At 35.4% G+C, this 22731-nt stretch overlaps 4 protein-coding genes and 1 pseudogene across 5 annotated transcripts; 2 read left to right on the plus strand and 3 right to left on the minus strand.

Annotated features, from left to right (window-relative positions):
• The first annotated feature begins 1012 nt into the window (after positions 1–1012).
• Positions 1013–5262, plus strand: LOC125194288 (B-box zinc finger protein 22-like). Of its 2 annotated transcripts, none has more exons than XM_048092428.2 (3): positions 1013–1295; positions 4010–4432; positions 4683–5262. In XM_048092428.2, exons 1-3 carry the CDS (start codon positions 1113–1115, stop codon positions 4968–4970), a joined length of 894 nt encoding a protein of 297 aa, XP_047948385.1. In that variant the 5' UTR covers positions 1013–1112; the 3' UTR covers positions 4971–5262. The 2 variants fall into 2 exon arrangements, with proteins under 2 accessions (XP_047948385.1, XP_088912486.1); XM_089056360.1 differs by lacking the exon at positions 1013–1295 and adding an exon at positions 1347–2098.
• Positions 5263–5363: 101 nt separating this feature from the next.
• On the minus strand, positions 5364–7806 carry LOC125194289 (protein VTE6, chloroplastic). Its single transcript, XM_048092430.2, has 5 exons — positions 7410–7806; positions 6771–7024; positions 6487–6610; positions 5726–5830; positions 5364–5620 (listed from the first exon to the last, which is right to left on the minus strand). The coding sequence occupies exons 1-5, from the start codon at positions 7635–7637 to the stop codon at positions 5525–5527; spliced, it is 807 nt and encodes a 268-aa protein (XP_047948387.2). The 5' UTR covers positions 7638–7806; the 3' UTR covers positions 5364–5524.
• Positions 7807–8135: 329 nt separating this feature from the next.
• On the minus strand, positions 8136–8921 carry LOC125195004 (protein MIZU-KUSSEI 1-like; annotated as a pseudogene).
• A 4401-nt stretch (positions 8922–13322) lies between these two features.
• Positions 13323–16015, plus strand: LOC125192090 (large ribosomal subunit protein uL13c-like). Its single transcript, XM_048089545.2, has 4 exons — positions 13323–13593; positions 14334–14519; positions 15194–15364; positions 15664–16015. The coding sequence occupies exons 1-4, from the start codon at positions 13390–13392 to the stop codon at positions 15778–15780; spliced, it is 678 nt and encodes a 225-aa protein (XP_047945502.2). The 5' UTR covers positions 13323–13389; the 3' UTR covers positions 15781–16015.
• On the minus strand, positions 15954–17662 carry LOC125192089 (protein trichome birefringence-like 42). The gene is made up of 5 exons (XM_048089544.2): positions 17394–17662; positions 16935–17097; positions 16671–16834; positions 16437–16595; positions 15954–16372 (listed from the first exon to the last, which is right to left on the minus strand). The coding sequence occupies exons 1-5, from the start codon at positions 17636–17638 to the stop codon at positions 16081–16083; spliced, it is 1023 nt and encodes a 340-aa protein (XP_047945501.2). The 5' UTR covers positions 17639–17662; the 3' UTR covers positions 15954–16080.
• Between the last annotated feature and the right edge of the window lie 5069 nt (positions 17663–22731).

The following is a 22731-nucleotide window of genomic DNA, read 5'->3' on the forward strand; positions in this document are numbered from 1 at the left end:
TGAAGGAATTGGTGTTTCAAGCTACCAGACGAGCCGTTAGTATAAACATATGTTTTAGAGGTGCCCACGGTTCCGGAACCGTCAGTTACGGTTTGGAACCGCCGGTTCCGGTTTTGGAAATTGTCGAACCGAAACCGAACCGTGAGAGTGTTTCGTGGTTACGGTTCCTGTTCCAAAACCGCCAGTTTCGGTTTCGGTTTCGGTTCCGAACCGCCATTTTTTTAGGTTACGACTTGGTTTCACGGTTTTTTGGCGATTTTTCGCAGTTCCGTTTTGGAACTGCCCAGAACTGGCGGTTCCGGCACGGTTTCGGTTCGAAAATTTTTGAACCTGAACCGAACCACGGTTCAAAAATCGACGGTTTCGGTTCGAATGAATTCTCACAGTTTCGGTTTTAACCGCCGATTCGGTAAACCTTGGGCATGTCTAATATGTTTTTCCGTTTAAATCCTATTTTAATGAATATTTAAATACTTAGATATTGTATAGAGTTTCTATCTTCTTTCTTATTAGAATCTATTAATTCTATTTTCATTATAGTTGCATTTAGTTGATCTTTCAATTGATATAATTATATCTAGATTAAGTTTTTCTAAATAGATAATCCAGTATTTTGTCAATGGGCTGTCTTCATTTCTCATTGAAAAGGTTCCAAAGATAGTATGATTCCTAAGTCGAATACTCTCCTTTTATTTTGTTTTTATACAGGTTGTCCATTTCAGTATTGGAACTTGGTAAGTTGTTACCATGAATCCTCCACAATGTACATCACCTTTAATTATTATTTATTTTTTATATGTATGCATTTATTACTATGACTTAGTGGTTGGGTATAGCCGTATTACAATTAATTAAGGTTTGTATAAAATATAAATATACTTTGTTGGACAAGAAAATTAGCTACATCAACTATTTTTTTTATTTTAAAGTTAATTCAAATAAATTTAACGCGTACTATATATTAGTAGGGCCATTATAAAAACCCAGAATTATCCACAAAAATGCCAATAATAATAATAATATTTCTGACTTTATTGAAAGAAAGTATCTTCTCCTTCTTCGCACACCTATATTCACTCCTCTGGATTTCGATCGATCACAATTCACACCTTATGAAGATTCAGTGCAACGTCTGTGAAGCGGCGGAGGCCAACGTCCTCTGCTGCGCCGACGAGGCCGCCCTCTGCTGGCCCTGTGATCAGAAGGTTCACGCCGCCAATAAGCTCGCCGGAAAACACCAGAGGGTCCCGCTCTCCACTGCCTCTTCGCAGATGCCAAAGTGCGATATTTGCCAGGTTCGATCATTTTCCCTCTCTATCTCTCTCTCGCTCGCGAAATCTCGTCGAGTAATTTTTAGCTGAGTTGGTGAGTCAATTTTAATTGGAGCTAGGTTAAACTAATAATATAATGTTTATGTGTTCAAACTTCAAATCTCACATTATTCATACATTAATACAAAATTAACATGTGCAATTTGATAATTGTTTTTTTAGATTTAACTTATTGTATCTCTTATTCCATTTCTTGAAAGTGTAGAATTGGATAAAAAATGTTAATTTTATGCTTTGTGTGTTTGACTAGTATCGATAAAATATACTGTGGAAATCGAGGGATCCAAAATTATACTTAATTGTGTGAAGCCGAGGGCTTGGTTTTTTGTTTTTTATTGATGTTGTATTGTTATGGGGGTGTGTGATTTAGATTATCTTATTACTCATTCAATTCATATTTGTATGTATATCCTTTCACTGTGGTTGTTGAACTCGAATATCGAGTCAAAAGAGAAGGAGAAAGGGAGGAAATTGAAAAGGAAACAAGTATTCATATTTTGGGGATTGGACGAAGTTTACATTTGACTCAAAATAGAATTGGGATCTATGATCCTTGTATGATTGTTTTGGTTTTTTGATGAACTTCCTGTTAAGGAAGTGCTAGGAATGTAATATCTCGGCATCTATCAGTAACTGTGCCTGCTCCTCGATCTGAAACACGTATCTGAATATCAAAATGTCTTAGCTCAGTTTGTCGCTCTGAGATCGAGTATGGCTTAGCCGCTTAGGGCTCTGAGGTGTTGTCAGGCTGGCTTCCTGTAATGGTGGTAGGGTTTTCTTTGTCTCTTTACTAAATATTTCATAGTTGCTTATGTCTTTAATCTTTATCGGAGCATGACATATCTGATATCTCATCAGACTTCAACCAGTTAAAAGGGTAATGAGAGTTGTTAATGTTGGATGCTGAAGCATATATCATTATAGCTGCAACTAACTGTGGTTTTAGAGAGGTATTTATGAAACTTGTTATCCATTTGCAAGAAAATTAAGGATGAGGATCATAATCATACTACACTAGGATTTACTGTCAGTTTGTCACCACCTCTCCCTATCATACAATTACATATGACATCATATTCTCAGTCCCAAATAAGTAGCGCGCTGTACCTATGATATAGGTGCAATGTGTGAAGTTCCGGATGGTTTCCGGTCTCTCATCCGGGAACCTCTCCATGTAAGCTAGTTGAAAACTCTCTTCAGATCCTTGTTCATGGTTTTCTCATTGGCTCCCATATTTTTGAATCATGAAGGAAAGAATAAAAAAGAGAGTGTAGTTTTGCCATACGCCATTTTTAAATAACCTTGGTTTACTGGACTTCATAGGGTAGCATGGAAGTATAATAATTTATTTTTCTCATAAAACAACTGATAGTTGTCGATTTTGCATCTGCAGCATCATGGAATAAGCTAACAGTGCATTTTATTGAACATCTAGTTTCTTAATGAAATGAAAAATGGCAAAGTTTCTGCATCTCCAGCCTGCCAATTATGCTTATGAGCTCCATCTCCATCTCTTTCATTTTATGCCTTCAATGTTAGCTTTCTTGGCTTCAAATTCATTTGAAAATAGTTATTGTTTTGCTATACTCTATAGTTACCCAAGCAACGAAATCGTTGGCCATAGGCCATAGCTAGACGCATATTCTTTAGAGGTCAGGGATAACTAGTCTGTTGGATCCACCTGTTTGTTCAAGTTCAAGTGTTCTCTTACCCCCTTTGATTTTGTTCCTCTGCTTCTCTTTTGTCACACAACTGCTTTCGCAGACAATTTGCTTTTCACTGAATTGGTGAAATATCTATTAAGTTAGTTATTTTTGTCGCTATTCCAATTGTCTTGTGGCTCATGTCATTCCACAATTCTACTGTTTATTTTCTCATTATCTTATCAGCTTGTGGATCTTCTCCATGCCTCTAAAGTGTGTCCCTTTGTGCCATTCTTTTCATGCACGACAGGTCTAGTGGATAGATGGAGTTAAAGACAGGAAAGTGTTAACGAATATAAAATGTTGTTTGTTTGGGAAGGAAATGAAGTAAAATTATCCCAGAATATGAATTTCTTACCTCTAAGGCATGTAATGCCCAAACACGACTGATGGTCTGGTCAGTCTAAGACTGATATCCTGCTAATTGTACACCCCCCGTATCCATTGTTTCTATTTCTATTAAGGGTGTTCTTAAATTTATGCTAATAAAAAACCCAATTGCCAATAGTTTACCAAATCACTGTCCCTGTCTCCCATGCTGTTGGTTAATTTCTGCACAAAGTTGGTTACTATGTTTAAGAGCTAGAAATTGATTTATGCCTTCTAGCTCCCATACATTTGGCTCTTTAAATCCCTATTCCAAATTATTGTTCCTCACTGTGCCTGCTTCGGTCATAAGTATGTTTGAGAGAGGGAAATAGGTTTATGTGATCTGCCCTTTATTGTGATATATTGGAATAATGGAATTGCTTTAGATCCAAGTCAGTCCCATTGTCTTATTGATGTCCATTAGTTGTCTTTGCTACCAAAACCTAATCTTGATTATTATCATACTATGGTAGTAAGAGTATCTTCTGTAAGCTTAAAGAAAGCAAATTTTACTCACCCTCCCTCCCCCCCTCTCCCCAATCCCCACAAGCTGTTTTTATGTCCATGTAAGAGTAGTTTTCTTATGACTAATGCTTTACTATGCAGGAAACTGTTGGATATTTCTTTTGCTTAGAGGATCGAGCCCTACTTTGCAGAAAATGTGATGTTGCTATACACTCTGCAAATTCCTTAGTATCAGGGCATCAAAGGTTTTTACTCACAGGAGTTAAAGTGGGCCTTGAGGCTACTGAAGGTCATACTGAACCATCTCTAGGAAAGACCAATATGGCTGATAAAATATCAGAACCGGAATCTCATTCTCTTCCAAAAAAGGCCACCCCAGCATCATCAACTGCTCAATGTGGTAAAAGCATGCCTGTTCAAGCTAGCGGATGTGGTGATTTTTCAAAGCCGCCCTTCTCCGGAGGTTCCTCAACTGGAAGTATTTCACAGTGGCAGTTTGATGAATTTCTTGGATATGGTGATATCACTCAGAGCTACAATTTCATGGATAATGACTCATCTAAGGTATGTGATGTGACACTCATATCTTCAGTTTTCATGGATGGTTGTTTAGGGTATAGACGTATAATGATTCCATACATGCATGATAACCATTTTCTTATTCACCTTTAGCTTTCTTTTTGGTTGCTAGTAGTAGTTCAAAAGATTTTGCTGACAACATTTTTATTCCTGAGCTTTAAATTTGCTTAAAGATGCTGTATTATGCCCAACTTGTTCACCGGCTGACCTATACAATTTGATCGAATTTAACTAGGCTGACAGTGGAAAGCTTGGAAGTTCAGATAGCTCCCAAATTCTACTAGCTGCTGATGGTGAGTTAGAATGCGATGATTGCATGGGTCAGGTGCCGGAAACGTATTGGGCAGTGCCACAGATGACTTCTCCGCCCACAGCATCCGGGCTTTACTGGCCGAAAAGCTTCCAGAATCAGCCAGACTCTTCTGTGTTTGTGCCCGACATAAGTTCCCCGCCCTTACAGAATCTCCATAACCATCAGGATCATTCACATGCTACCAACTCAAAGCGTAGGAGACATTATTGATGAACTATACGTCGTTCATGTTCTTGTACCACATAGCTGCCCCAGGATACCCCAGCTCTTTAGGATTAGGATAGATGGTCTTACGTGAGCCTTATCTTTGTCATGTTTGCTTTCTTTGTTTGTTGTGAGGTTCAGTTGTTGGATGATTAGCTTCATCATATGTTGTATGTAAAATTGTCTTCACTTTGTCGCCACAGGTGAAAGTGGCGACTGCGATGATACAATCTTGTAACTTAAATATAACATCGGCTGAATTTAAATGTGTATAATAAAAGATAATCCTAAGCAGCAATCATGAATTTGTTTCTGCCAAACAGGAAGAAATGCAGAACTTTCTGCAAATCGACTCTCTTTGCTTTTGTTCTGGCGGAGGTTGCATGATCAATCAGAGTATTAAGAAAATTACTGTGGTAAATTTGTATAATGGTAATAAAAGAATATAGTTATACTATGCTCCATGTCAGAGGACTACATTTTTAAAACCTCACAGTGCATTAAAACCATTTCCTAAGAGTGGAGAGCTCGATTGGATGGCTACATTGAGATGAATCGTGTTATGAAGTTCGATTCCGGAGCACTTGTTGCTGCATAAGGACGGCCAAGCTGCTACCCAGTGATATGTTGATGATGTTGGCCACGTCATTGTTGAGCTGAGCAAGGAATGACAGACGGGTGAATCGGAACTTAAAATAGACTATAACACAATTTAAGTGAAAAGACTGCTGAAAAGAGTGAAGATAAATATGGTGACTAACCCATTTAAACCCTTCTTTCTCTTGAAGTGAAGCACCAATTATACTCTCTCCTACATTAGCAATCTGGGAAGCAATGACGCAAATGATGCATTCGGTCACATTTATCTGTTAAGACGCGATTCTTTATCAGTTCCAGTCGAAGAAACCATTATATGGAGGGTGGACATAACATAAATGTATATGCCTATGGACATTGTTCTAAGAAAATAAGTCCCTTGGAACCAAAATAAATTAAAGGCCTTTTTATTTAAGTTAGACAAATGGATTGTTACGAATCAAAAGCACAAAATAAAACGAATCCCAATCTTCCTTCCTTCTCTTGTTGTTTCTCAAGAAACACTCACGGTCGCCTCCTTTCTTTCCCATTTTCCTTATCCCAGACTCCTTTTCTCTCCTCTTTTCATATGAAGCTCTATGATTCTAAAAACAGGGTGCGCATACCAGAATGCAGCACATGATTGCATGAACTGATTAGGTACCTATGGCCATTGTATGAGGAAAACAGGTAACTATAGCAATCTCTGCCTACCTTAGTTCGATTAGTCCAGTCTCGATTTCCCCTATTAAGCTAAAGTGTAAGTAATTATCAGCAATACGAAACAAGTATAAGGTTAGAGAAAAACACGAGACAGACAATAAACTACTAGCATTCATGGAAAGAAAACCATTAAAAGATCTCATTAGCTCAACTCTTACCTACCTAATATGTTACCCATCGTGCATAATGCTTTGAGAAAAGAGACGGAGAGCATAAATTTTACCTCAGCCATCAGAAAACCAACAGAAGCAAGAAAAATCGAAGCACAAAGTCCAGCAACAGTTCCCTCAATGCTAATGGCACCTTCTGTCCCCCTGGGAACTGTCTTAAACGTCGTCACCAAATAACTGCAATAAAAGGCAATTAGCAAGTGCTTAAAAGGTTACTACCATCTACGAATGAAGGAATCAAATACATATATCAGATTCAGGTACGAGTGGGATTATTATGCTCAGCTCATCTATTAGCATAAACTGCAACAGTTTTCACTTAAGCACAAGAACTCACGTCGTTTTTGCATAAGCTTTCCCTATCTCACTCGAAACGGTGTCACTGAGTTTAGTGCAGAAATTGGCCACAAAGCCAAGCTCCCAGAGACGAGCAAACGCTCCTCCACCGAATCCATAGATGGAGAGAAGAGCACAGACACAGCCGGCAGCGCTTGATCCAATGACACTACTAGGCCCCCTCCTTCCTCTCCTCTTCTCAGCAACCCCGTGTGCCTCCTTCTGCGCCAACTTCAATTTTGTTGCTGCTGTGCCCTAATTCATTTTCCCATACCATCAAATTTACACTTCCATACATTACAAAGTGTAAAAACTCTTCAATTCTGTCATCAGACAATCAATCAAACACAATAAATACACAAATATGATCAACAATTCACTTGCGCCAACTTCACTTTTGTTGCTGCTGTGCCCTGATTCATTTCCTCATACCATCAAATTTACACTTGCACACATTACAAAGTGTAAAAACTCTTCAATTGTATCATCAGAAAATCAATCAAACACAATAGATACACAAATATGATGAACAATTCACTTGTAGAACACAATCGAAAAGCAAAGCTTTTTGCTATTTCTCTATTGAATCTCGAATTGAGGCGGCATAAACATGAATGAATAACAAAATAGAAGAGCTCACGAGGAGGTAGTAAGTGGCGACGAGAAGGAAACCGGAAGAGCCGAAAGCGCGCCATGTGAGAGTGCCAAGGAAAAAGGCGGCAGCAATGCCGGAGAGCGAGAGGCCGGAGACGAGAAGCGGGGAGCCCAGAAGGAAGATGAAGATGTTGCTGAGAAATGAGGATTGCCAGGTGGGGGGAGACGATTGGATCGATCGAATAACGTGTTGAACCAGATCGATCATAAACATGATTATGCCTCGGGGGGTTTAAATTGAGGGGAGGAAAAGAGGGGTTTCTATTCAAGGATCGAGAATTGAGGGAAATTAGGTGGACTTTGAAGAACAAAAGAGTGCGTGAGTGAGGAAAGTCGCCATCTTTATAGCTTGCGTGCTTCATCGAAGAAGGTGGCGTTTGGTTGTTTCATAAAATAACAGTGAGAAGTAGATAAATGAGTTTATAGGGTTATTCCGTCATTCGTTCTCATAATTCCGCTTCCCTAATAAGAAATTTTGGAAAAAGGATTCAATTCGCTGACCTTTTAAAATGAGGGATTAATTTCGCTGACCTTTCAAAATATAGGTATGAGGCATACAAACTTTTTTGGAATAAGGGATTTTCGATTTTTTTTTTATTCCTAATATTTATTAATTGACCAAATTACCCTCTATAAATTTTAACACAATTTATAAAAAAACAGCTTTTCTCCAAACCTTCTTCCGCTCTCATCCTCAACGTCTTCGTTTTCCTCAATCAAGCTCATATTTGTGCTCAAGTTCATCAATTTGAGCTATTTGTGTTAAAATTTGGAAATCCCCTTCTCCCTTCTTCGCCACTTTCCCCCTATCGTCCACCACCGGGATCACTCCGGCCCCCACCGACACCCTCTGCACCGTGCTCAGCACATGCCAATCCTACTCATTGCACTCGCGCATCTGCGCGTGCCCGCACTGCCTCCCATTGCAGTACATCTTCCACACCGGCTCCCCAAACAGTCGCGAAGCCGATCTCCGCGGCCGTGATTCTGTCGGAGGCTTCTCGCACTCCAGGGCGATCCTCATCATCCCCGCCGACATCTCCTTCACTAGCGCGGCGGTGGAGACGGCGAATTCGACGAGGAAAACGGGGACGGATCTCGGATCGTACTGGACGGCGAAGCTGCCGTTGCCGCGGCGCCGCCCGTATAGGGTTCCGGTGATCTTCCGACCGAGGGAGGGGGTGATGGAGAAGCGGCCTGGGGGGTGATCGGGCGGCGGTAGGAGGGGAATGTGAGGATGGAGAGGAGGGATCGGAGGAAGAGGCGACGGCGCTGCGGCCGCCGCGGATTCTGTCAAGGCGACGGTGGCGGCTGCGGCGGTGGGAGTGTCGCCGCCGTGGACGACGGTGAGGTGGTAGAGCTCCTCCGCGTAGTCGAGGTCGGAGATGTTGACGTAGGAGGTGGAGCGGGCGAAGGAGGAGGGGATGATGTTGGTGGTGCTTTGAGTGCTCTCGCAGCTGCTTGCTCGGGAAATATTCGGAATTTCCAAATATCTCATGGCGGCAATGTTTGATGTTTCTGAAATTAATGAGCGGAGGAGGGCGGAAGAACGTCCGGAGGTTTTTTTATAAATTGTGTTAAAATTTATGGAGGATAATTTAGTCAATTAATAAATATTAGGAACGAAAAAATCATTAAAAAGAATAGAAAATGCATAAAAAATCGAAAATTCCTTATTCAGAATAGTTCGCATTTTTAGGATTGGTATACTGAAAAGCATATTTCGAGCATGTTGCACAGATAGAATTGCTTGTATTCAATATATTCTACAATCCACTTTTAACCCAAGGCGAGAAGAAGTAATTTTATCGCTTTAATGTTTGCTTGTACATTTATAAGATGTTTCTCAAATATTTAAATGTTTAAGAAGCAAATAAGTCTGATTCTTCTGCATAGTAGACTGGTCGTGAACGATGTTCACAGAAGGTGACGCAGTCGGTCCTTTGTAGAAGAGAAATAGAATTTCACAACCTAGATAGACTTTGGCTATCGTGAAAGGTTGCAGTGTCAGTCCGCATGTTTCCTTACCTTAGGAAATAAACGACACTGATGTGGTATAGCACTAAAGGATCTAACAGTTGAGATAAGTCTTTCTTGCTATTTACCGAAAGATGAGGTCTCGATGATTGTTATTTCTTAATCATTATTGACATAACATTGAGCATACGATATTGATTATGCACTACTTTGATTTATCAAATGGTGCGGATTTTTCGCAATCCAAGAATCCTGATATCTTGGGTAGTGGTGATCAATGTCTAGAGGTGCTAGTATTGTTATTGCAATGAATCGTGTGCTGGGTGAGTCCAGTTTGATAATATCCTCGAGATGTGTTCGAAAAAGGTTTTATTATTCAGAAACCCGACCGGTTGAAATTTATTCCAGAATAATAAATAAAGATTTTGATTTAGACAACTCTTGGAAAAAAATATTAATTAATTAAAGTCAAATAGCAGACTTAAATTAATTAATGGATATTTATATCTTAAACAAGGGAAATAATAAATTAAAGTGATAAAGCCCGGATTACTCGTAATTTGGGATTGGACGGGCAGTCAATATTATTTTACTGTAGTGGCTGATTATAATATTCTGTTGGACTTGTATTAAATTGGGGCTCAATTTAATTAGTAAAAGTCCAACAGGTTTGGCTCAAGTCCAACCTCCATGGATCCTAATCTGGTCCATCATAACTCTATATAAAAGGAGATTAGAAAGAAGATTAATTAAGAATTATTCATAATTTTCGTTTTGCTCTCTACAGTGAACGATTTTTCCAGTTCTCTCTAGATCTAAAATTCTGTTTTCTTCTCTAATTAAGTCCTTTTGATTCTGACAAGCTTTGTCCACCCAAAGGTCATTATTTGAGTTCGGGATACAAATTAGAAGGTTCGTGGTTGAGTACGAAGAACATCACGTGGAGAAGGCGCAAGCAATCGACGATTCTTTGGAGAATCAAATCGGTAACCCTAGACAGTAGAATATCATGAATTAGGTTTTAATTCCTTAAGCATGATTTATGTGCGTTCTTGTATGTAATTAATTGCTTAACATGTGGTTAACTAATCTCATAATCGGTCAAATAGATCCGCATATGAATGATTTATTTGTGAATGCATGACTTCCGCTGTGCAAGGGGCACCAATCCCCAGCAAGCATGCCTCGGACCCATATTTCGAAAGGTTAGCGAAATTAATCCCTCATTTCAAAAGGTCAGCGAATTTAATCTTTTTTTCCGAAATCTCTCCTTCACTAACCCACACATTAGTTGTCATATATATTTGCTATTAAAATGTAGTTCCACCGTTCCCTCATAGTTGAAACGAAACTTTTTGGCACGAAATTTAAGAAAGAGATGTTGAGTGTGTTAAATAAATAGATAAAAAAAAGTAGAAATAATAAAGTAGAAAGTAAATCAAGTAGAGGGAATAAAGTAAAGTAATAAAGAGAAAAAAGTTACTCCCTATATATGAAAATAACTCAACTAATGAGTAAACTTCTCAAAATGAAAAAAAGACTCAACTATGAGAGAATGAAAGGAGTATTATATATCTATCATATGCCTAGTGCAAGCATGTGGCGATATATACATTGGTTCATCTTCACAACGTCAAGATTACATTGTATTTTACAACTATTCATTTTACATATACACGTATGCCTGATTTAATCATAGATAGACTTATTTTAATCATTGAACCAAAATATAGATTATTATTACAGTAGTTTATTTTAAAACCATTTTAGTTTATTTTTTCTCAGTGAAGTTAAACGATCTAATACTGAAGTCAGTATAAAACACAGTAAAACTATCTAAAAATTAAGTAAATCATTTGCTTGATTTATTTTATTTTCTATATTACAAAAATGAATAGCTGAGATTCGATCTTTAGTTCGATCTTTAAAATTAGTTTGACATTAAATTATTATTTTATTATTGAACCGAAGGGCAACTAGTATATATCATTGTTTACTCGTATAGATTAAATTAATAAGGGCTTATTGGTATGATGGAATGGAATGTGATTCCTACTTCCATTCTATTCATTTGCTTGGTGTAATAGAATGAATGAGTGAATGGATGAAAATGCAAAGGAAAACCAAGGAAATTAACATTTCATTCCTATCTCATTCCATTCCAACCTCCATTCCGTTCCACCCTCATTCCATTCCATGATACCAAGCATGTCCTAAGATTGTATATTATCGTTGTTGTTAAATTGTAGTGGTTAAAATTATTTAAATAATTTTAGTAAGATGTTTTGTATATTAGGTTAAAAACAAAATTAATTAAATTTATCTTATTTTATAAAAAATAATTTCAAATTGATCATTCTCATTTAAGCTCATATATTTTATTCAAATTATTCTATAAAGAGTAAATTGTCTGAAAAGTCATGAACTTTCAACATAGTTTGATTTTTCCGTGAAATTTTAAATGCTGCATGAAAAATCATGAATTTACCGAATTGTGTAAATTTTTCATCCGACCCGATCCAATAGATTTCTGACACAAACTTATCCTATGTGGCATCAGAGGCATGACTTGGCAAAATTTCACTAATTCTGATTGTTTATCTTCTAGCTTTGCAATCTCTGACCCTTCACTTATCACAAATGAAAACATACAACTCAAATTCAGCATACAAATCGACATAAACATACAAATCAATTCAGCATGAAAGTAGCACTAATTTCACAATTTGAATTGAACCCTAAATTTATCATTTGTGAAGTCATGCCACATAAGATAAGTTTGTATTGAAAATCTATTGGATCAAGTCAAATAAAAATTTTACATAGTCCAATAAAAGCCCATGAGAAAAATTAAACTATACTGAAAGTTTTTAACTTTATCAGCACAATTTGGAGAAAAAATTCCCTAGTCAAGGAATACCAAGGTGGCAATCCTATTTGGTATGTCACACCCATAAAATTTTGACAAGTGGAAATATATATAAGTCTAATTCCAACTAGATATATAGATTATGGAAACACTCTAATTATATCTACGTATCATTTATTATATGGAAAGTTTGATCACATATTATACATATAGGTCCATCATTTCATGTATTTAAAATTATTAAATCATTTTTTTCACTAAGTCATTTTATACGTAAATTAATTATACTAAGTCATCTTACAATAAGATATTTAGGAGATTACTTCCTTCTTTTTTATAAATACAGCAAATTTAGACAAATAAAAAGTGTAATTAACTTCAAATTTGTTGGCATTAAATACTGCTCCATATAAATTAAATTAATAGTAATACAAATGATTATGTAGTGTCTAATTAAATAAAATATATGGATAATTATTTAGAGTTGATATTAACTGTATGGATAATATATTTTGTTAAATTTATAAAAATATTTAATAAAATAAAATAATTAAAAAATAATTTTAAAAATAATAATAATAATAATAATGATGATGATGATGATGATGATGATGATGATGATGATGATGATGATGATGAGATTAAAAAACTAATTATAGCATGAAAAAACTTCATAAACAAAATAGTCAAAGGATTGTTGCATGAGAAAGCAATTAAATTTAAAATTTTATAAACTAGAACTACTATTAAAAAAATGATCGTCATTCCAATAACTATATTATGTGGTATATATACTCCATTATTAAGTGTTTATATATAGTGTGCTTATTATATATTGAATATGCATAAACTTTCCATATAATAAAATGGTGTACATTTATTATAGAGTGTTTCCATATTTTATATATCTGGTTGGAATATATATTTGTATTTGTCAAAATTTTATGGGTGTGACACAAATTGGATTGCCACCTTGGTATTCCTTGACTAGGAAATATTTTCTCCACAATTTGCCCTTCTATGAGTTTAAGTTTAACTAAATCAATTAAAGTCAAAACATTTTCGACTCCCACTGAATTTTAAAAACCCAACAGCTTATCCTCATTGTTGCAGTAGCGCAATGGCAATGGCGGTTAACTGCGCCACTTCTTCTTCCCTCTTCATATCCAAACCCTCACCCTCCTCCCTCGGCTTTTCACTCGCCGCGTCGACCAAACCTTCCGTCCAACCCAAGAGGCTTTTCAATTTCAAGATATGCTGCCAAGACAAACCCGCTGTTATACCGGCCGACCAGCACTGGATGTTTGACGATCTCACTGGACCCGTCAGTTATTTTTCCCCATCTTTTAATCAATTGTGTCAATGTTGCTACCTCAACATTACTTCGCCCTATTTCTGTTTAATTAGGCTTTTATTTCTACTATCCTGACAAAACGGGGGCTAATTTTCTCAAAATCGGAGTCGTGATAATCGACATGTTTATAGTTATGCTAGTGCAATGTAATGTAGCAATGGTTAGTGTTGATTTGTGTAGAGTCTAGAATTGGGACATTTTTTGGAAATTGTGGTAGGGGTTGAAGTATTGACTGCTTATTGAATTCACATTGATGATGGATGGATGAATAAGTAAAAATATAGTAATCTCGTCAAAGAAGAAGAATGTATATATGATTGATTGTGAAAGTTGGATTCTCATAGCATTTTCTGGCTATATGTGGGGTTGCATTCTTCGATTGACAGTTGAATAAAATGCCAAGTTTTTGGCACGATAAGTGATGAATTGATGATATGTGAGGAAGTAGAAGGGGCTGTTCTCCATACTTGATGGCTAAATGAGAATAATTTTTACTTCATACGGTGTAGGTGTTTGTGCGCACAATCTTCATCTAAAATCCGGCTAAGGTCGTGCCCTACTTTTAGATTCAAGCATGTTTCGTACCCTTGTCTAATAGTCCTTGGCTTAGTTTATCCAGCCATGACCTTTTAAGTGTATTCACACACACAAACACACAGTGCAGTTAATTGTGTTAAAGTCATCATATTGCTCACAGTTTCATATTTCAGGATGTGTGGAATAAAACATGGTATCCCAAGGCTAAGGACCATATTCCAACCAGCAAGACTTGGTACGTAGTGGATGCTAGCGACAAGATTCTTGGAAGACTAGCTTCGACAATAGCCATTCATATCAGGGGAAAAAATCTAGCTACTTACACTCCTAGTGTCGACATGGGAGCTCATGTTATAGTGGTAAGCTGATACATGGTGAAGACACATTTTGAGCTCATCATACATTACTTTAATTGGTTGTAGAATTCCATTTACATTTTATATGACTCTCCTCACACCAAGTCACTGTATTTTAATACTGTAAAACCAAATTTCTTGTGCTAAGTACTGACTACAGGCATGGTGAGATATATTTAAGTTAGATGTTATTACTCCCACATGTTATAAGCTCATAGTTCTTCATTTCTTTCTGACTACATATGTTATATTCGATAGTAACAATAAAAAGAGTTGGCTAGTTCATTTCAGATCAATTACTGACTTCATTACATGAAGCACTTAAGATGTAGGAAGTTTGGGTAAATATGGTATGATTGCTCTTTAATCTATTTAGATACACTGCTTATTTTGGTGGCCAACCATTAAATTTGAAAATAAGTACTTTTGAGAAATGGAGTAATTCTTTGTTTAAAAGTGGGGTCTATCAGCTACTCATTAAAAACATTCATGGCCTGACGTCTTTACTTCGCTATCTTAAAAAAATCAAGTTGTTGCAAGTAATCTACTTTGATGATCTAGCATGCTTCATTTTCTTTTTGGCTGTTTCGAACCAGTATTGTATTCTCCAAGTAAATTAATTCGATTTTGATGCAGTACCTATTCACAATTTATATACTCATAATGGCACAAAATAGGTGAATGCCGATAAGATCGCTGTATCTGGAAAGAAGAGGACACAGAAACTCTACCTGAGGCACTCAGGAAGACCTGGTGGCATGACAGTGGAAACCTTCGATCAGCTTCAGAAGAGAGTTCCTGAAAGAATCATTGAGCATGCTGTCCGTGGGATGCTCCCTAAAGGGCGAGTAAGTTTTCTCTAAATCAATTTTACTTTAATGATATCAATCTGAGTAGCCAATAAGTAGACAAGGCATATATGTTCTGACTAGATTAGTGTTCTCTCTTATTCATGTTCAGATTTTCTAGCACATCTATTTCAGTTTTATTATGAGAACTGTTGCTTTAGTCTGAACATGCTGGCAGGCAATACTTATACTCTAGGTAAATACAAGAATCAGAGAATAATGAAATAAGTGAAGATGAATGCACATTTGTTGTATTTATTATGTTCCTTAAAAGCAGTTTTTTTTTTTGTTGTTTGCAGCTTGGCAGATCATTGTTTACCCATCTTAAGGTTTACACTGGTCCAGATCACCCTCATGAAGCTCAACAACCCAAGGAATTACCTATAAGGGACAAGAGGATAACGAAGCAGACGTAGAGGTGTTAATGTTTCTTTGAGGAAGAAGTCATTCGGGGACTACATTTCAGATGTTTATAATGTATTTCATCATTCACTTCCATCTCTCCTGTGGCTGGAAGCACCCTCATAACCATTCTTCTGAGGCATTTAAGCACAATCAGAATCGTTATGAAGCTCTTTTTGACTAAACATTTGCACGATTATGTAATTTTTGTAGTTGTATCTCTTTTATTTTGATAATCTCTTTAGTACACATGAACTGTTGCTTTACTAAACAAACTGAGGAATCTCAAATTCCCAGGAAGGAAAAGAAGTGATTTAACTCTGTAAAAGAATAGTGTATAAGAGTTGATTCCAGGTATCAGGAACGCCAGCAAGGCACCAATGGCTGCAGTCGATCCCGCCCCCAGCATACGTGGATGGATGGCCATCCTTCCTCAGCTGAGTCAGTAAAAGTATGTCGAGCAGAGTTGCAGGTTTGTGCATGTTGCTCAGTACAGTCCTGATCACCGCGTCCCCCTGAGGTTGGCTTCCTGGGTAAGTGGACCCTTCTACGGGCTTGGTCTGTCCCCTGCAGTCCTGCACACTAGGTTCGTTCCAGTCTGCACCACTGATAGACAGCAACATTAGGAGAGGTTTGGAGCAAAAATGAGGATGTTTAATTAAGAGCTTACTGGTAATGAACTGTAGAAATCCCTTGGAAGAAAACACGGGTGCTGGCTGGGTCGATGTTGGAGTCGACCCAGGTGGCCCAGGTGGTTAGAGCAGTGGTGTATGCTTGCATGAGATCCATGTCTGCGAATGTGTTGTTCCCGATCTGGTAACGGTCCCATCTGGAAGAGGGAGCAGGCACGAGTAAGAAGAGGAAGATGATGATGTTTATTTATGGGAATGGAGAATGGACTGACGTTTTAAGGCGGCCGGAGTGGAGCCACCAGTGGTAGGTGTTGAAGATCAAGACGTCGTAGCCTAGCCAGAGGGACGTGCCGGTGAGGGTGTCGAGTATCATGGTGTGGTTAACCATCCTCACCAAGAATCCGTTTTTCAACAACTTAAGCGTGAAATCGTATTCCTTTACAAAAGTGAAGTGAAAAAGAGTTGTTAGTTTAGTTAGTCCATTTGTTATAATTAGCAAAATGGAAAGAAGAATAATAATGTGAAAGAGTTGTTACCGGGAAGAAAAGTGTGGTTGGTGAAGTGAGTGTGTAAGTGGCGTTGGGGACAGAGGCGTGAAGCATGCACGCCATAGATTCCCACTGGTTTGCACTCAGTGAGTCTCCCACAAACATTACCTTTTTGCTCCTGTACCTTTCCATTAATTCCTTCCCCTCAAACCTGCATACTTTCATAATTCAGTCAACATTTATTACTACTCCTAACATGCATTATGTTTATTAAAGACTGATAATACCCAAACATAACATTTTGTGTATCTGAGTTGGTAAGCAGTAGAGAGGTTAATGTCTAACGCCAAAGGTCTTGGGTTATGTGAGTGGAATAAGTTATTGAAATATGATGTCTCTTTACCATTTATAGTAATTATGAATCCGGCCTTCTATTCGCGGATGGAACAAAATGGAAAAATGGGACTCCTATTCGGTGTTTCATAATTCTAAAAATAGAAGATAGACCTGGGAAGAAGACAGTGGTTTGGGTTCCATCTGTATTGAAGGTAGACTGAATCTGGCCTGCCTTGCTTCTGGCAGTTGAGGCCGGTGGCGATGAAAGGGCACTGCGACGCATCGTACAGAGGATACGACGCGTCGAAAACCCAACTCCCTTCAAATATATTGCACCCTTCCTCCTGCTGCTGCTGTTGAGACAGACACACAAGCAGAAGTAGAAGAAGAAGCAGCAGCCTCAAACTTAAACCCATATATTGCTGCTGCCACTACTACTCTATAATAATGAAAATTTGAGCTATATATAGATAGAATGATAATGAGCACTTTATCAAATACTACTACTGTTTCATTCATTTTATTTCATTGAATATTATTGCATTACTGATGTTTGGCATTACGTGGGAGGATAATTGAATGTTATATTATGTTGACTTCTTTTTGCCATATTATTATTATGAGTTATTCGGATTCAATTAAATGGAATGTTTTATTTAATTGATATAGAATCTAACAATAATAGCCTTCATCTTTCTTGGTTGTCTTATTAAAATTATTTATGTTTACCCTTTATTTAGAAAACGTTCGGGATTTTAGACATTTTGTTTCACTCTAAATTTAAACACTAAAATCCAAAGACAGAATAAGGAATAAAAATTAAAGCAAATGCAAATGGGAAATGCTAAAAGACGTAGCAAGATCGATATGAAAGCACGGAATGATAGTAGTTGGTTAAAAGTTTGAACACAATCTATCAATTACTATAGCGCTTGCAGACAGTAAAGTAACTTTTTTAATAATATGACTAATTGACTAGATAAAATAAAAAATACTGGATCAAGTTTCAGTCTAGATTACTAGTTTTTAAATTCTAATACTCTCTTAACGGAGTTTTGATTATTTTTTTTAATAAAAAGTTGTTACTTTGGTTATTTTTAAATGATAAGGACAAAAATGTGCTCGAGAGTATACTATCTCTATTCCTATTAATTGGCACTAATTTTTTTTTAGTTCATCCTTAATTAATTTACGCTCTTACTTTTTATTATATTATTTTTAGTAATGGACCACACATTCCACTAACTCATTAACTCACATTTTATTGTAAAATTATATAAAAGTAGAACTTACGCTCCACTAACTTTTTCCATTCACTTTTCACTATATTTCTTAAATCATGTATCAAGTCCAATGGTACTCCCTCCGCCAGCACGAGATATTATGCAATTTTATTGCGTTGGGTAGAGAGAATAAAGTAAGCGAGAGAGCATAAAGTAGAAATAAAAGTATTACTTTTTAAGTAATGAGTCGTCATAGATAAGACAAACCAAAAAAGGTGGGTCATCTTCAGTGGAATAGATGGAGTACCAATTAATGTGGGACGGAGGGAGTCGAATATTTGCTTACGGAGTAAAATCATAAGTTTACTCACTTCATCAGCTAGGTCCCTAACAATGTTTATGATCGAAATTTGTTTGCTATTAAAATCTAAGAAGGCGTTATGTTGGATGGTTCATGTATAACACACTCTGGTTAGCATTTAGCACATTTATTTAATCAAGAAAAATAATATGGAGGGATAAGTCAAGTTTTAATCTTGACTATGAAGCACAATCCTTCCAATTAATAAGTCAAATATTCAAATTACTTGTAAATAAATAATTAGGAATTATTATTATTGATAATTTTTTAAAAAAAAGTCTTAAGTTTTGATCTTGGATACTGCTACAATAGATGTCAAAATACTAATGGATTATATAGTAATTTGAGACACGACTACTTTGTCCTTAATCATTGAACTCTCCCGTCCCGTCACAAATTAAGTGAATAACAAATCGTCAAGCACTTGGATTTGTAGAAAATTCCGAAACCCGAGTTGTATGATCATAGGATATTAAGATAGTTGCAAAATCAAGAGTGAACTTCAAAAATATCTCCGGATTATGGATTTATCTCGAAAATGGTCCTTGGACTTTAAAAATATTACCAGTAGTTCCTGGACTAAGGGTTAATATCAAAAACGGTCATTTTGCACTGTTTTAAGATGAAAATGCCCTTTTGAGGGGTTTTGGGGGTGGACAATTTGATCTTTTTACATTTTTAACATTTTAAATCTGATATTATTTCAGTTATGTACTAAATCTGATATTATTTCAAAATTATCATTCTTCTTCCCTTTTGTCATCCTTCACTTTGTTTCTTTATTTTAATATTAGATTTAAGAGTGAACTACAAAAATGATCCCTGGACTATGGGTTTATCTCGCCCATAGTCTCTGGACTTTAAAAATATCGTCAGTAGTCCCTGGACTAAGGATTTATCTCGAAATTAGTCCTTTTGGCTTTTTTTGGTACGTAAATACCCTTTGATATTGTTTTGGGGGGTTTGGGCAATTTGGTCTTTTTACACTTTTAACATTTTAAATCTGATATTATTTTAGTTATGTACTAACTTTGATATTATTTCAAAATTATCATTCTTCTTCCATTTTGTTATCCTTCACTGAATTTGTTATTTTATTTCAATATTAGATTTCATTTTATAAAATTAAATTTAATATTTAGATTTTTAAATATCAATAAATTTTTTTAATAAAAACTATTAATTCATGGACACTATAAATATTGATTAAAACTATTAATTTTTGTTATTTAATATAATATTCAATTGAATTGAAGAAGTACAGAAAAATAATATTAATCATGATGAAAAAATAAGAGTTATTCTATTTAGCCTCCGTTCGGTTATTATAATTGCTTGTGTAAATATTATGAAGTTGACTAAAAATTTGATCCTAATTAAAATTTTATATAGGAGTATTTTTGTTGAAATTTTCTAGTAAATTTTGATTGTTTTCAAATTAATAAACGAAAATTATATTAGTCTTACATTAGATGCATATTTATTTCAGAATAAATTGTGTTATATAATCTATTTATGATTAAAGCTACTCCCTTCGTCCCACGTTACTTGAGTCACTTCTTTTTTGCACTCGTTTTGAAAAAATAATAGTAAATAATTAAAGTGAAGAGAAAATAAAGTAAAAAAAAATAATATAGTTAAGACTCATCTCTACATTATTCTCTCTCTTACTTTTTTTCTCTCCATTTTAACTATTTATTATTATTTTTCCAAAACGAGTGCAAAAAAAAATGACTCAAGTAACGTGGGACAGAGGGAGTATTAAATATTGATTAAAACTAAGGCATTGTCATAGTTCTATACACTATCAAATATTGATTATAACTATTAATTTTTAATATTTAATAATTTTTATAATTAAAATTTTTTATTGATATTTAAAAATTAAAATTTAAAATTTTGTAAAATTAAATCTAATATTGAAATAAAGAAACAAAGTGAAGGATGGAAAAAAGGGAAAAAAGGATGATAAATTTGAAATAATATCAAAGTTAGTACATAACTAAAATAATATCAGATTTAAAATGTTAAAAGTGTAAAAAGACCAAATTGCCCAAACCCCCCAAAATAATATCAAAGGGTATTTTCGTACCAAAAAAAGCCAAAAGGACCAATTTCGAGATAAACCCTTAGTCCAGGGACTACTGACGATATTTTTAAAGTCCAGGGACTATGGGCGAGATAAACCCATAGTCTAGGGACCATTTTTGTAGTTCACTCTAGATTTAATTTTACAAAATTAAATTTTAAATTTCAGTTTTTAAATATCAATAATTTTTTTTAATTATAAAATTTAATAAATAACAAAAATTAATAGTCATAATCAATATTTAATAGTGTCTAATATTTAATCAATAAGATATGACAACGTCTTAGTTTTAAATCAATATTTAATAGCTTTAATCATAAATAGATCGTATAACACGATTTATTCTGAAATAAATATACATGTAATGTAAGACTAATATAATTTTCGTTTATTAATTTGAAAACAATCAAAATGACTAGAAAATTTCAACAAAAATACTCCTATATAAAAGTTTTAGTCAACTTCATAATATTCCATCAAAGCAATTATAACAACCGAACGAAGGCTAAATAAAATAGCTCTTATTTTTCCATCACGATTAATATTATTTTCCTTGTACTTCTTCAATTCAACGGAATATTATATTAAAAACAAAAATTAATATTTTTAATCAATATTTATAGTGTCCATGAATTAATAGTTTTAATTGAAAAATTTATTGATATTTAAAAATCAAAATTTAAAATTTAATTTTATAAATTAAATCTAATATTGATTTAAAGAAACAAAGTGAAGGATGACAAAAGGGAAGAAGAATGATAATTTTGAAATAATATCATATTTAGTACATAACTGAAATAATATTAGATTTAAAATGTTAAAAATGTAAAAAGACCAAATTGTCCACCCTCAAACCCCTTAAAAGGGCATTTTCATCTCGAAACAGTGCAAAATGACTGTTTTTGATATTAACCTTTAGTCCAGGAACTACTGGTGATATTTTTACAGTTTAGGGACCATTTTCGAAATAAACTCATAGTTCATGGATATTTTTAAAGTTCACTCCAAAATCAATTAGTGCGGTTACAAAACAAGAAATAAATATTCAGTGCCTTTTTTTTAGTGGGAGAATGGTATGGAGAGTAGTGGCAATTGCAATCATGCTATGTTACTTTGTCCGCACATACTATTATTTTATTTGATTCTAAGTTAAACTTATTATTCCTACCAATTAATATAGCATAAGGCACGTGAACCTTCTGCACATCGATTAAATTAAAATTCGTCCTATAGTTGAGACACGTCAATTATGAGTTTGATATAACAACAAACTTTGTTCCATTTGAAGACAATACAATTTACTAATGGAATTCGTTTGAATTCGAACATCGGTTGTAGCTCCCATACAATTTAATCCATGGATATATACTAAAAATTCCAAAGTTAACATATTCAAATTTAAATCCCTAAGCATTTACTTTCCCTAAATTAATTTGAATATATACTTCTTATAACACTACAATATTTGTGCTTGAAGAAAATAGGACATACACAACCTTATTCATGTCGAAGATCAGATAAAGAGAGGCCCAAGTTTTAGTGAACCAGCGGTTAACCGTGAAACCGGAACCGCCGGTTACAATTCTGAACCGGATTCGCGACACTAAAATATAACCGAAACCATGCTGGAAACACTGGTTCCATACGGTTCCGAACCACAACAGTGAAAAACCACCATAAAACCGTGAAACCGAAACTGCAAAACACCGTCGGAAAACTTACGGTTCGAACCGCGAAAAACTGCCGGAAAACCGACGGTTCGAAACCTAAATCGGAAGCAGCAGTTTTCGAACCGACACCGCAACCGTGAAATACGCTCAAGATTCGATTCCGGTT

The sequence above is a fragment of the Salvia hispanica genome, chromosome 4 (assembly GCF_029641045.1).
Source record: "Salvia hispanica isolate PSC_SH4W2 chromosome 4, Shi_PSC_v1, whole genome shotgun sequence".
NCBI classification, from domain to species: domain Eukaryota; kingdom Viridiplantae; phylum Streptophyta; class Magnoliopsida; order Lamiales; family Lamiaceae; genus Salvia; species Salvia hispanica.

What these genes read in the sequence shown, in the direction of transcription:
- LOC125194289 (XM_048092430.2), bottom strand. Translation starts at nt 7,637, where the DNA reads ATGTTTATGATCGATCTGGTTCAACACGTTATTCGATCGATCCAATCG. An exon ending in TCGCCACTTACTACCTCCTC is followed by an intron (nt 7,025 to 7,409) that starts GTGAGCTCTTCT and finishes AAAATGAATTAG; the next exon opens with GGCACAGCAGCAACAAAATT. An exon ending in TTGGTTTTCTGATGGCTGAG is followed by an intron (nt 5,831 to 6,486) that starts GTAAAATTTATG and finishes GCGTCTTAACAG; the next exon opens with ATAAATGTGACCGAATGCAT.
- LOC125194288 (XM_048092428.2), top strand. Translation starts at nt 1,113, where the DNA reads ATGAAGATTCAGTGCAACGTCTGTGAAGCGGCGGAGGCCAACGTCCTC. An exon ending in CAAAGTGCGATATTTGCCAG is followed by an intron (nt 1,296 to 4,009) that starts GTTCGATCATTT and finishes TTTACTATGCAG; the next exon opens with GAAACTGTTGGATATTTCTT. An exon ending in TGGATAATGACTCATCTAAG is followed by an intron (nt 4,433 to 4,682) that starts GTATGTGATGTG and finishes GAATTTAACTAG; the next exon opens with GCTGACAGTGGAAAGCTTGG.
- LOC125192089 (XM_048089544.2), bottom strand. Translation starts at nt 17,638, where the DNA reads ATGGGTTTAAGTTTGAGGCTGCTGCTTCTTCTTCTACTTCTGCTTGTG. An exon ending in CAACCACACTTTTCTTCCCG is followed by an intron (nt 16,835 to 16,934) that starts GTAACAACTCTT and finishes ACTTTTGTAAAG; the next exon opens with GAATACGATTTCACGCTTAA. An exon ending in ATTTCTACAGTTCATTACCA is followed by an intron (nt 16,373 to 16,436) that starts GTAAGCTCTTAA and finishes GCTGTCTATCAG; the next exon opens with TGGTGCAGACTGGAACGAAC.
- LOC125192090 (XM_048089545.2), top strand. Translation starts at nt 13,390, where the DNA reads ATGGCAATGGCGGTTAACTGCGCCACTTCTTCTTCCCTCTTCATATCC. An exon ending in TTGACGATCTCACTGGACCC is followed by an intron (nt 13,594 to 14,333) that starts GTCAGTTATTTT and finishes TTCATATTTCAG; the next exon opens with GATGTGTGGAATAAAACATG. An exon ending in GGATGCTCCCTAAAGGGCGA is followed by an intron (nt 15,365 to 15,663) that starts GTAAGTTTTCTC and finishes TGTTGTTTGCAG; the next exon opens with CTTGGCAGATCATTGTTTAC.